This window comes from Pan paniscus, chromosome 16, assembly GCF_029289425.2.
Source record: "Pan paniscus chromosome 16, NHGRI_mPanPan1-v2.0_pri, whole genome shotgun sequence".
Taxonomy (NCBI): Eukaryota; Metazoa; Chordata; class Mammalia; order Primates; family Hominidae; genus Pan; species Pan paniscus.
The window spans coordinates 46,314,248-46,328,683 of NC_073265.2; the positions used below are offsets into that span (position 1 = coordinate 46,314,248).

General features: G+C 37.2%; 1 protein-coding gene across 8 annotated transcripts in view; it reads left to right on the top strand.

The window, feature by feature from the left end:
* The window catches only part of TCF12 (transcription factor 12), a 371,464-nt gene that overhangs the window by 135,105 nt on the left and 221,923 nt on the right, over window positions 1-14,436 (top strand). For 6 of the 8 annotated variants that reach the window (XM_003827877.8, XM_008953204.7, XM_003827878.7 and 3 more), the window contains exon 4: window positions 9,824-9,897. In XM_003827877.8, the coding sequence (XP_003827925.1) occupies window positions 9,824-9,897 (74 nt within the window). Of the gene's footprint in view, window positions 1-9,823; window positions 9,898-14,436 lie in introns of those variants that run through there. The other 2 variants (XM_063596675.1, XM_055099062.2) reach the window with 2 other exon arrangements.

Below are 14,436 nucleotides of genomic sequence, written 5' to 3' on the forward strand. Positions count from 1 at the left end.
TTTGGTTTTGCTGGTGTGATCCAGAAGATGATAGATAGCAGGAGATAGATTAATGAGTGAGTAAATGGTAAGAAGTGAAGGTGATGAATATAAATTTTTCTTTTGTGAGTATGGAAAGAATTGAGTGGTAGTTTGGTACTATGAGGGAGATTTTTAAATATAAGGAAAATATGAAAGGAAAATTTTTAGAGTTCCTCTGAGAGAGGCAGAGTGTGTTGTCATTATAGGAATTAATGGTCTAAGACTTGAACCAGGGAGTACATGGGCCTCATTACAGGAAATGAATAGAATTGTTTGTGGAATTAAGTTAATAATAGTAATTGCTCACACAGCTGTTTTTAAATAGCAAATTGTGTTAGGTAATCAGCAAAAATCCATTAAAATGTACTTGATAGTTATGCAGAAACTGCTTTATTGGTACTGACTTATGATCCTAATGGGTACCATAAAAACAAAAAACAAAAAACCTTTGCACTTTCACATTGGTATAGTGTTGTATGGTTTTTGTTTAATGTGTAAGTCCATTTGTAATGTTTTCATCTTCCTTTTCTAACCACCAAACCCAAATATAATTGTCTTGTTCAAGAAGGGCAGCAACATGAACTTTATGAGCTCACAGAGCAATGGGGTGTGTTCTCACTGAAAAGAGGAGTATCTGTTTGATTGCTTCCCTGTCTTCTTTCCCAGACAGAAGTGGAATATTTTATTGTATGGTTGGATTTAGGTCTACTAATTTGTTTGTTTTCTGTGTATTCCAACAGTATTTTGTTTTACTGTATCTCCATTCTTTTGGGGTGGGATTTTCTTAGGTCTCCTTTTATTAGCTGGCTTTTTTGCAATGCCTGTGCTTTTTTTTTTTTTGGTAGTGTCTCTAGGGATGTTAACATACATCATTAACTTCTCAAAGGCTATTTAGAGTTAATATTGTGCCACTTCACATAAAAGGCAGAACTCTTGACCTTATTATAGGTCTATTTACTGCCTTCCTTTATGCTATAGTTATCATGTGTATTACATCTGAATGCATTGTAACTCTTAGGAGAGAAAATTATTTTTTATTTCCTAAGCTCTATGTGTTTTGAAGACATTAAAGGAAAAATTAGTCTTTTTATTTATTATATATGATACTATTCCCTAGGATGCAGGTCTTCCTCTGATAACATTATCCTTCAACCTGGGCCAGGTGCGTTGGATCACACCTGTAATCCCAGCACTTTGGGAGGCCGAAGCAGGCGAATCAAGCCGGGGTCAGGAGTTCGAGACCAGCCTGGCCAACATAGTGAAACCCTATCTCTACTGAAAACACAAAAATTAGCCGAGTGTGGTGGCGCACGCCGGTAATCCCAGCTACTTGGGAGGCTGAGGCAGGAGAATCGCTTGAACCTGGAGGCGGCGGTTGCAGTGAGCTCAGATCGCGCCACTGCACTCTGGCCTGGGTGACGAGCAAAAACTCTGTCTCAAAAAAAAAAATAATAATGATTATCCTTCAGCCTGAAGAACTTCTTTTAATATTTCTTATACCAAAGTTATACTGGTAATGAGTTCTTAATTTTCTGTTATTTGTAAAGGTCTTTATTTCAACTCCATTCTTGAAGGATATTTTTGCTGAGTATAGAATTGGTTGATAATTATTCTCCCACATCCCCCAACCCCAAGCACTTTAAAGATTTTTTTTTTCACATCTGCTGGCATTCATAGTTTCTGAAGACAAGTTCTTAGTTATTTGAAATGTTGTTACTTTCAATGTAGTATGTCACTTTCTGGCCATTTTCAAGCTTTTCTGTATTTTTGGGTTGTCAGCAGCTTGACTATGTTGTGTCTATGTATGGTTTTCTTCTTCTTTATACTCTCTGGGTTTCACTGAGTACAGTCTTTAATCAGTAAGTTTGTGTCTGTCTGCATTTGTGAATTTTTTGGCCTTATTTCTTCAAACAATTTTTTCTACCATATTTTCTTTGTTCTCTCATTATACCTATGTTAGTCTTTTAAATATCTTCCCTTAGGTCTCTGAGGCCCTGTTCGTTTTCTTTTAATCCTTTTTCTCTTTTTATCAATTGGATAATTTCTGATGATCTGTCATCACGTTCACTTACTGTTACCCCTGTTATCTCCATTTACTCTTAAGACCATCCAGGAAATTTCTTTCTAAATTTCAGATATTTAGCTTTAGGGGTGTGTGTGTGTGTGTGTGTGTGTGTGTGTGTGTGTGTGTGTGTGTTGAGACAGAGTTTCTCTCTTGTTGCCCAGGCTGGAGTGCAATGGTACAATCTCAGCTCACTGTAACCTCTGCCTCCTGGGTTCAAGCGATTTTCCTGCCTCAGCCTCCTGAGTAGCTGGGATTACAGGCGCCCACCACCATTCCCAGCTACTTTTCTGTATTTTCAGTCGAGATGGGGTGTCAGCATGTTGGTCAATCTGGTCTCGAACTCCTGACCTCAGATGATCCACCTGCCTCAGCCTCCCGTAGTGCTGGGATTACAGGCTTGAGCCACCGCACCCAGCCAATTTTAGTTATTTTTAATTAATTTATTTATTTATGAGAGAGAATCTCGTTCTGTCACCAAAGCTGGAGTGCAGTGATGCAATCTCAGTTCACTGCACCCACTGCTTCCCGGGCTCCAATCAATCCTCCAATGTCAGCCTCCCACGTAGCTGGGACTACAGGAGCACACTGCCGTGCCTGGCTAATTTTAATTTTTTTGTAGACATAGAGTTTTGCCATGTTGCTCAGGCTGGTCTCAAACTCCTGGACTCAAGCAATCCACCTGCCTTGGCCTCCCAAAGTGCTGGGATTACAGGAATGAGACACCACACCTGGCTTAATTTTAGTTTTTTTTAATGTTTTCTTTTTCTTCGTGAGATTTTCACTTTTTTTTTTTTCATTAAAAGCATGTATCTTTCACTTTATTGAGCATAGTTACAGCATCTGCTTTAATGTCCTTGTCTGAAAATTTTACTTTGGGTCATCTTGCTGTTGGCCTCTGTTGATTATCTTTTCCCTTGAGATTGGGTTACATATTACTGTCAAAGAATTTTGGATATTATGAGTGTTATTTGTGGAAATTGTGGCTTATTTTCATGTTCTTCCAAAGAGTTTTGATTTATTTGTTTTAGTGAGCCATTTGCTTTTGGTTAGACTCATAGCAAAAATTATCTCTTGCCTGAAGTTGGTAGCTGCTCAGATCTCAATTCGGTTCTTTTAGTCTCTGCTACAAACTGCCTTGTGCCTGCCCTGTGAATGGTGTTCCAAGACTCAGCCAAAGATGTGGGCAGAGATAAACCAAAAATTTGGGACCTCTCTTTTCTGGCCTTCTCCCTTTTGGGATTCTATCCTCACTTTCTGGTGACTCTGGTTGTCCTGTCTCTGTCCTCTTTTCCTTCAGGCCAAAAAGACAATGGGGTTTCTGTTGGAATTTTAGTTACTAGAGGTTATTGCTGCTTGCCTGCAGGACAAAGCTTTCAGAATGGGAAACTCACCTGTGCTGGTCCCTGAAAGCTGATTAAAAGAGAAACTCACCCATTCTGGTCTCTTCTTTCAAGTTTATATTTTCATCACAATCAGCCTGTTTTTGTTTACTCCCCAGAGCCTTTATGTAGTTGATAGCAAGCTAGCTAGGTATTTTCTTTCCGCCAGCCCTAGGATTTATAGTAACTATTGTAAGAGAAAGAATAGTAGGAGATGAGTTCAGAGAGGTGGGAGGCAGAACCTGTAAAACATTGTAGACCATTGGGTTTATTAGTAATTCTGAATGAGCTGGGAAGCCATTGGTAGGTTTTGAGCACAGGATGGACATGATTTGGCTTGTTTTTAAAAGGTTGCTCTAGTAGGAGGGGCAAGAAGAAGGGAAAACATTTAGGAGACTATTACAGTAATGCAGGTCAGAGATGATTTGATTGTGTTAAAAATAGCATCAAGGTTTTGTTTTTTGTTTTTCCTTTCTTAAAACTATGTTTGTAGTGCTTCTATGGAAGAAAACACTGACATTGGTCTTCAGATACAGGGCTTTGGTATATTAGATTGGGAGAATACTTGGTTCTCAGGTACGTTGGGAGGGCCCTTCCTTCTTTCTAGAAACTTGACAGCTAGTTTAGGGGAGTTTTAAAGGTAGCTCAAGAGCCTTTGTCAGTCTTGGAATGTCTGTTCAGACAGTCAGAACAAATCCTCAAAATACAGTGACCACCATATCACTATATAGTTCCCATTAAACAATTCCCAAGTCGACCCCTGGGAACATATTACTTTCAATTCCTGGCCATCAGGCAGTTTCTGTTTTTCTTAAAGAGATAGACTTGGCATTTCCTTTTGGCCCTGTACTCTTACTTCTTTGATTAAATCAGTCATTGGGTTTTCCTTTTGTATCTTTACAGGGCATTTGTATCAGGGTGGTATAGCTAGTAACAATACTATAGCAAAATCTATGTATGAAAGTCGTTTTCAAAATTAGTAATTTTTTTGAATGAAATTTGCCATGTGTTCATTACCTTATTGTACTGTACTGTGGCACTAAAAACTTTAATGGAACATCTGTACTTGTAAATCTTTGGTTTCAACAGTGCCAAACAAAAATTCTGATTGGATTATTAAAGATGACCGGAAAGGGTGATTCCTTCTAATCTTTCCACCGGACTTACTTTCTTACATATGTGTTTTTTGTTTTTTAGACTGTTTTATTTGAGAATTCACTGCACAGAACCTAAATTTTTTATAAGTAAAAAAGTCTATAACTAATGTTACATACTTTAGATGAGGTAGCATGTTTTAACTTCTATTAAATTCCCTTGCAATTTTAATATTTTCCTAGCTTTTCCCTTTTTTACTGATGTGTAGCATAATAAAGCACTTGTTATTATATTCTAACTGATCCTATTTCACAATGAATGTCTGGGAAAATACATTTATAGATTTATTTCATGAGCATCTAAAATGTGAAAAATACAATAAAAAATCTTGGTGTTGGTTTTTTAGGTGTATATTAGTTTACAATTGATTGCAGCCTTTGAGTCTTATCTAAAGGAATATCCTTACCCTACAAATAGAATTGAATAAAGACACTATTAAAAATAGACACATTCATAGCTTTGATTATCTGATATAGCTATCTCTAGTCAGAATTCTTTCATCAAATCATTTATTGGATCCCCCTACAGCAGATGGCAATCCTGCAAAATATGTTATGTTTCCCTTATTTATGACAGCGCTGAGATTTGATATTTTTGGAGTACATTTTACTTTCTAGAATAAAAATTTGATTTCAGTGCTACTAAAGGCAGAGTGCACATGTGCACCAGCGGGTTGGGGGAGAAAAAGAGAGAAATGTGTATGTGATTTTCCCTGTGCCCTTGCTCCCAACTGTATGTGTGTCTCTTTCCCACAGGGATGGGCTCTCATTTATGATACCCTAGCAGTATGGCCAGATTGAATTGCTTTTCTTACTGCTTTTGCTGCAGGGACATCCTAACCATTTCTCTCATTCTTGTATGCTCTCTCCCTGTTTGATCCTTTCATTCTTTCTTGGGTCATCAGACTCACCACTACTAACTGAAAATATTTTCCCATTTCCTGTCTTATTTCTCACTTTACCCTAGTCTTGGTTCAGGGTGGCGGAGTCTTTAGTGATAGGTCTGGTAGTGGCAAGTGGGCAGAGAAGGAACTGATGTTCATGTCAGCAGGTTTGTTCCTAGTTCTTCCCTTTTACTTTCAGGCAGGTCTTGCCTAAGTCTCACCAATTCTTTAATGATGGTTTACTTACTCAAACTCTGCAGTGTTAACAATAATTTGTTTACAGGGCCCATATGTGGTGGGGGGCTGGGGGGAGGGTGGAGGGAAACACAATAGGTGCTTAGGGCATAGAAAAGCATCTCCTCCCACCAAAAAAAAAAAAAAAAAAAAAAAAATTCCGGTTTCCAGTTTTTGCTAGTGGATCAAAACCTAGAGATGCCCATAGGACTCTGGTGGCTTGATGAAAGGGAAGAAGTAGGAGAGAGGCTGTGGGATAGTTTTTGATTGACACTAGAAAGAAAATACTGTTATTCAAATACTAAGATGGGAGTAGAGCATAAGAAGGTAGTCTAAATCTGTGTTCTTCCTAGAAAAGGGAGTAATGGCAGATGTTGGACTTGGCCAAGAAGTTTACTTGTTCCTCTAAGAGTCTTATACTCTGAAACCTTAAAAACTTAAATTTTACCTTTCTATTCCTTTTTTAAGGTATCAGCCTTTTAGGGAACTGCCTGTATATATAGTAATTTATGATTGCTCTTAGTTACTTTCCTTGTTAAATGTTTTCACAAAAGAAGGAGGCAGATTGCTTTTGTTAAGTTCACAAACTGTTGTTTTTAGATACGAGGTCTAGAATTTAATGTTCCTTACTGGAAAATACTAAGTTAAAACAGCATGCTTTTAAAAATGGAGCTCATAGAATCAGAATATATTACATTTTACTTAATTGATTCCATTCAGAAAAACAGGTACTAAGAGATTATCTATATAAAAGGTTAACAAGGAAAAAAATAATTTACATCTTTCTGTTATTGATCACCCCTTTTAATCCTGTTGAATAGAAATGGAAAAAATTTATTAGAAAGTCAATTAAGGCTCAAAAGTGTTTCTATCATTAATTATTGCTGAACTTTCTCTTACATCTGCCATTTTGGTTTATGAGTCAAGGAACTAACTTCTCTGAAATTGTTGAATTCGCATGCATATACTAGAAATGGGAATGATGAAAATAATATGGGAATGATAATTCAGAAATAACAGGAAAAATGTTAGTTCTCATCACTGTATTGCAACTGTGGTGTATTTTCTTGTCAATAGGTATTTTTTTCAGATTTTGGTCAATTTGTATAATATCTGTGTTAAGTTTTATCTTCTGTGTGTAATTTCCTTTTTCTGCTTACCTTGGTCTTATGGCTGAAGCTTTGGAAAGTTTATTATTCCTGTCATATTTCTGTGTTTGTACAGCCATTGTCTTTAGCAGAAAGGAGTCATTGATGCTAAAAGATGACTCTTGCCTTTGTCAGTGCCAGCCACGACCTTTTACTCAGAGTCTGGATATGTTAACAATAAAACTACAGAGCTTGAGTTTAAAACCTAGCCAGATTCTTGTTATTCTATAGCATTCTTTGAGCCCCTTGTCATTTCCAGTATCAGTGGTATGTACTACTCTTTAGCTGGTGATGCCATCACCTAATTAATTACCATTTTATTTCATTAGTCTTTGCTTTTTCTTTATTTTATAGAAGTAGAGTCACTTGATGAAAATTGAATGTGTAGTTTCACATAATTTTGTGTGTCTCTTGAATTTTGCTTGAGATGTTCTCTGTAACTGGCACCCATCTTTCCTCTCTCTCTATTTTTACAAATGTATTTAAAATACATGCAAAGCTGGGCATAGTGGTTCACACCTGTGATCCTAGCACTTTAGGAGGCCAAGGAGGGAGAATTGCTGGAGGCCAGGAGTTCAAGACCAACCTAGGCAACATAGTGTAAGACTCTGTCTTTACAAAAAAAAAAAAAAAAATTAATGATTAGCTGAGCATTGTGGCATGTTCCTATAGTCCTAGCACTGAGGAAGCTGAGGCAGGAGGATCACTTGAGCCCAGGATTTTGTGGTTGCAGTGAGCTATCATCATGCCACTGTACTGCAGCCTGGATGACAGAACATGAACCCTGCCTCTAAATGAGATAAAAATTAAAATACACATAAGCCTCATATTTATTACTCATTTGATATAAGAAAATATGAAGTCATAAAAAGACTAAGTTATGGTTTGATTATTTTCATCAGGACAAGATTCATTGAAATCACTTACCATTATATGTTCAATAAAAGTGATTTTTAAAAATACAACTTTTCATAACATTATTTGCAGTTCCATATATTAGTGGATTTTGTAGGTTAATGATCATCTTTTTCTTGGATTGAGTCTCAGAGGAATACTTGCTGCTATTCTACAGTGTTGGTTGCAGAGAAAATGCTTGGAAGATAGCTCACTGGTGTCTAATGATACTGGAGAGATGGTAACAGTGGTTTTTTTTGTTTTTTTGAGATGGAGTCTTGCTCTGTCGCCCAGGCTGGAGTGCAGTGGCACAATCTCGGCTCACTGCAACCTCCACCTTCTAGGTTCAAGCTATTCTCCTGCCTCAGCCTCCTGAGTAGCTGGGACTACAGGCGCCTGCCACCACACCTGGCTAATTTTTTGTATTTTTAGTAGAGACGGGGTTTCTCTGTATTAGCCAGGATGGTCTCGATCTCCTGACCTTGTGATCTGCCCGCCTCGGCCTCCCAAAGTGCTAGGATTACAGGCGTGAGCCACGGTGCCCGGCCGGTAACAGTGTTTGTTACATGACATTCCCCAAACTCATAGAATATCTCTTAAATTTGGAACTTTAATACTAGCTCCACAGGAATGAACAAAACACTGTTCACGTAATCTCTGTGTTTTCAAAGCCTCTGGTTCACTTGAAATTGTGCCTGGAATGTTGTCTATACTAGATACTCATCTTTTGTATCAACTTTTTAAAAAAAGTTATTAAAATATACTTTAGTCACTTGATACAGGAAGTACAGATTCATAAAAATAATAGAGTCCTAATAACTAAGTTAGTAATTAGTACATTCTACTTTGGAAGCTGACCCCTCCCCCTTCCCTGCTTTTTGTTACCCATCCTTTCAATTTGGCAATTGTGTCACTATAAAAGAGCCTTAGTAATCATTGCAAATTAATGGAGAATTTGTGGCATTTAATTTATTACATACCACATTCTCACCTAAATTACAGGGAAATTACAGAGGGACTTCCAGGAATATCTTGAAAGAAAGATAATTTCTAAACTTAGCAGAATGTTATTATTGTAGTATCTAGGCTGTTCTCATGAAAGAATGAAAGAAAGAAGTCAGCTATTTCTGTGTTGATGAATTTCATCATAGAATGAAACTCAGAAGGGGTTAGAGAAGTGTACCCTCCTAGCAGTCAAGGATGAAAAAGACTGGAGTCTTCAAAACAGAAGAGGTAGAAATGGCTGGATTGAGAGATCTCCAAGTCTTCCAGCTTTTTCTGGGGACTGATTCGGAGGTGAAAATAATGGAGCCCAAGTGTCAGAAGATGCATTAAGGATGCACAATGAATTGTTTTGTTGGTTATGGCACCTAATTCTTTCTCACTGTGAATTTTCTTTTGCCACCTTCATAAGAGTGGAACTGCTTATTTGAAATCAAATTGTGTATAATTTTAGAAGAGATGGAAGTGTCACCCACAAAATTACTAAGGGTGAGTTTTCATGTCATTTTGATTTTATATAACTAATGTTGATTTGATATGGTTGATATAGTTAGATTTAGTTTGATGTCATCAGTTAAGAATATCTGATCACTGATCAGAAAGAAACCAACTTTATTAAATTGAATGATTGTTTGTCTTGCTTCATTTTCTAGGGCTTAACTATGAAAAATGAATTATTCATGTTTTCATGTAGGCAGTACTAAACCAGACAAAGTTTGGGGGTTCATCTACTCCTAGAAGTAGCAGTGCAGGGCGTGGGGCAGGATGGAGAGACTATGCCCCATTCTAAAGTCTGCAAAGAAATATTTTGATTCTGAATTACTTTAATTTACATAGGGTATTGCATGAGGATTGATGGAGCAATGATGAGAAGATACTTTGCAGTAACTTATATTTTACAGGTTTCTGAAGCAAGGATTGATACTTAGCCCTTCCACGAAAGCGCAAATACCACTTGCTGAATTGTACTCTGCTGTCCCGTACCAAAAAAATCCACAAAAGTATGTTTTTAGATATATCTTTTATTTTCTTCTCTTTTTAGGTATGGATGAAAGAGGAGGTACAACATCTTGGGGAACAAGTGGTCAACCAAGTCCTTCCTATGATTCATCTAGAGTAAGTTTGCTGATCAACCCTTGATTAAAGCTGTAATTTGGCAGACTATGTAATTTCTTTCATATATGCTGTTTCTTATGAGAAATGAAAATTAATTTCTTTTCATGGAAATGCAGTAGAATACCTAGTACCTTTTTGTTACATTTAGTTCTTTTTATAAGCTGTCAAACTTTGGAAATTTAATTTCCTACAGTTAAATATTCTTGGTGTTACTTGTACACGTGAACTGCCTACAGTACTCTACTAAAGAGCTTAGAATGCATAAGTGCTCTCCATATGTATTTAGCCATTTTTCTTTATGTGTTGTTTATTTGCTTTGAGAGATGGCATTGGCTTTCAACATACTAACTTCTAGCCTCTCTCCCTCATCCTTGCTTCAACAGTCATCAGCCCTTTGCATCAGGAACTCAACAGCCCTGCCTCTTGGAAGCATATCAAAACAGACATAACAGATGACATTTCTTAGTTAACAATTAAGAGAAAATAGGACCAAGTCAACTTTCTACACACTGAGGTCACAAGGTTAGAGCCCTTTCCAGCAAAAAACAAAAACAAAAACAAAAAACCCCCAAAGCTTTATAAAATGAGACCAGGAGGTGGAAAATTAGATCAAAGAATTGGAATAAAAGTAAGCACTCTGCTCCCAGACTTTCTCTAGTAAACTGACGAGGTTAAGAGATACTTTTCCAGGCTGGGCATGGTGGCTCATGCCTGTAATCCCAGCACTTTGGGAGGTTGAGGCAGGTGGATCACTAGAAGTCAGAAGTTCGAGGCCAGCCTAGCCAACATAGTGAAACCCCATCTCTACTAAAAATACAAAAATTAGCCAAGGCTTGGGGGTGGGCACCTGTAGTCCCAGCTACTCGGGAGGCTGAGGCAGGAGAATCGCTTGAACCTGTTAGGCAGAGGTTGCAGTGAGCCAAGATCATGCCACTGGACTCAAGCCTGGGCCACAGAGTGAGACTCCATCTCAAAAAAAAAAAAAAAGAGAGAGAGAGAAAGACTTTTCCAAAAGGCCGTACTTTAAGTGAATAAATTTCACATTTCTGTCAGAATTAACCAAGAGAAGAAAGAGACAAGCATAAGATTTATGGGTAGTTAATCCTAGAAGCAAATTGCCTTAATGGGAGGAAAACTGAGTAAGTGACTGAAATGCATAGTCTCAGTATGGTTTACACAAGTTTGCACTGAAAAATGCTGAGTTAAAATACCTTTTAAAATACGGGGTTTTACTGTTGTATTTGGCTGTAGCCCATGTTTAATTTATTTTAAATCCTTTGGAAAGAACTGGGATAGTCATATGGAATCCAAAAAGATATATAAAGAGGCTGTTAAAGGTGGGTTTTTGTGTTTCACTTTTGAGAATCAGAGGCTGAGAAAGCTACATTGTAGTGTAAAGAGCCCTATGCTGAGTATGTCAGGACTTGGATTTTACTATCAACTGTATTGTGAACCAGCCATTTAATCTTGGACACACTATTTTTGTCTTAGCTATTTAATCTTGGACGCATTGTTTTTGTCTTGAGGCTACTTAAACTGGTTGATACCCAAATTTCCTTCCACTCTTAAACGTTTCTGATTCTTTGAGTAATATTGTGAATATCTGAGATAGGATCTAGTTTAGATTTTGAAGGTAGGAGTTTTATGTAGTGGGAAACTCACAGTACTACTTATTAATATTGGATTATTTTTTTCAGAGGCTTGAGTTACTTTGTAATAACATGTTATTTCTTAGAATTCATTAAATGGTGCCTGGGTGCCTTACATTTCTCTCTCTTTCAGGCTTTCTTCACCGCGCCCCCCCCCCCCCACCCCCCTTGAGTGCTGCATAGGATTTTAGGAGAAGAAAAGTACTAATGTATCCAAACACTTATGTAATTTATGATCTTGAAATTAAGTTTACCCTCAGACATGAAATCCAAAGCAAATCTTGCTTTTCTTTTTGCTATTTATAGGTCAAATGTGAAATGCTGGATTTTACTTAGTTTATTTATTTTTAGTATGTATTATGTACAGTGAAAAGTTAAATTGATTATATAGTAAGCTAGTTTTCATAGAACCATAGAACCACATATGTATTTCTACCTGTCTATTGAGAGATCAGATAGAGTGAAGATTTAATGCTACCCTTCATTTTTGTTCCCATTGAAATCCACTCTTTCACTAATTTTTCTCCTATCCTAGTCATCGTCTAAACCTAAAAGGTTTGGTGAGATAGTTAAGAAGTTTTTCGTATCGTTTTCAAACAACAATCTGGATCCAGTTTCTCCTTGGCAACTCTTCTTGCCAAGGAGAACTTTATGGTTGTCTTTGAAGCCTCCCTCAGTACTACTTTATAGGGAAATTATCAGCTTTTGGGGTTTCATCTTTTAACAGTATTCACCATCTTGACCATTTTTTTCATAATCATAAGCATAAATGGGTATAATTGTGTTAATAAGAATCTCAACTAAAGTACTTCATTCTCCTATTTTAGTATATTGAATTTCTTAAATTCTTATTTAAGTACATTGAGGTTCTTAAATTCAAAAATAAATATTAATGTTGGCTAAAGACTAGTTTTGACTTGTTAGTTAAAAATTTGTCAACTTAAACAATGTAGTTGCAGATACTTCAGTAGAAATCAAGTAAATGAAATTTATTTAGACTTTATCATATTATATAAATATTACATTTCTATCAGCAGATTCCATTATTTAAAAATAATTTGATTTTCAGTAACATCACTAAATAGAAATTTTTTATTATACTTTTTATAACATTTGAAAATGCTTAGTAGGCCAAAAAAAGGGTATTAGAAACTGCAAAATGAGTAATTTGTTGGAGATAAAATATACCTGCTTTAAACTTAACATGAATTGAACTATCTGAGCTGCCTGCCATTCTATCCCTCTCCCATTCCCATGCCAAACTATAAGGGAGAAACAATACTTTCTTTACAATAATATGAAACCATATTTGGCAGATGAACCCTACTAATATTGTATGTTATATGTTACTGTATGGGAATAGTTACACAAAGTCATATTGATTGAACTTATTCTTTATTTGATAGCTTTTCAAGGGAAATTTTTGCTATGTACACTATTTGCCTTACAGGGTCCTGACTTTAATTGTAAGATACCATTCTACTATAGTAGCCTTGATGCATAAATGAGCTCCACCTGAGTTATGTATTAAGCGGTCACAAACTTCTTATCTCTGTGTTAGGCTTATCCCCATTCTTTCAGAATTAGGAAAAGTCACTCTAGCATGGTTCCAGTCTGTGTGTCTGCCCTTGCTTTTACCAAATCCACCAGAAAAGTAGCCTCGCAGTTTAGAGGTGATTAAGTTTCTGGTTATCAGAAGTACCTACAGCAATCCATTCAGTGAAGAGGTTTCGCTAGGTTGACATAAAAATAGACATTGTACCTAAGAGTGGTTATAGGCCGGGTGCGGTGGCTCACGCCTGTAATCCCAGCACTTTGGGAGGCCGAGGCGGGCGGATCACGAGGTCAGGAGATCGAGACCATCCCGGCTAAAACGGTGAAACCCCGTTTCTACTAAAAATACAAAAAATTAGCCGGGCGTAGTGGCGGGCGCCTGTAGTCCCAGCTACTTGGGAGGCTGAGGCAGGAGAATGGCGTGAACCCGGGAGGCGGAGCTTGCAGTGAGCCGAGATCCCGCCACTGCACTCCAGCCTGGGCGACAGAGCGAGACTCCGTCTCAAAAAAAAAAAAAAAGAGTGGTTATAGAAGAAATGGTAGGCATGGTCAGCATTCTTAGGCAATGTGGATTTCACATTTCCTAAGCATGTCTCAGCATGTTTGAGACACCCAGAGAGAAGGAACAAACATTTGTTCCTTCCTCTCTACTTTTGTTAGAGTCCTGGTTTCTGCACTCTTCATCTGCTGCCTACCTGTGCAGAGAGCATAGACACACACATGAACATATATAGATAGAATCATGTTGTGAATAGCACTTCCAGTTTTAGAAATTTGTGAATGTGGTGATAAAGGTAAAGCACCTGAGACTGAAAGGAGTGATTAAAATCTCAGGTAGTTTAGACATGGGCAAGAGATCTAGTTAATGAGTTTGTTCCCTCTCTCCCTTGCTTTTTATTCTTTATTGCATAGAAATGTTGGTGTACCAGGCATAAAGGCCAGAGAATATTGTGGTTGTTCTTGTTCACTAAGGTGTTAATGACTTACTCTAGTTTCACATTTTTTTTTTTTTCTCTTCAGAAGGCTGTGCTTAAGAGGGAAGACTGTGAAATCATACTGCTTGGGTATAAATCATAACTCTGCCACTTACTACCTGTGTGATTCTGGACAAGTTATTTAAATCTAGTGTACTTCGGTTTAGTCATCTGTGAAATGGGGATAATGATATCTGTTTCATGAAGTTGTTGAGGATTAAATGAGGCAATATATGGAAATTGCATAGATCAATGTCTGATATGTGGTGAGTGCTATATAAGTGTTGGCTTTAAACCTGTGTATCTCAAAATTCACCCACTAGATCTATACTTAACAATTACACAAATTTAAACACATGGAT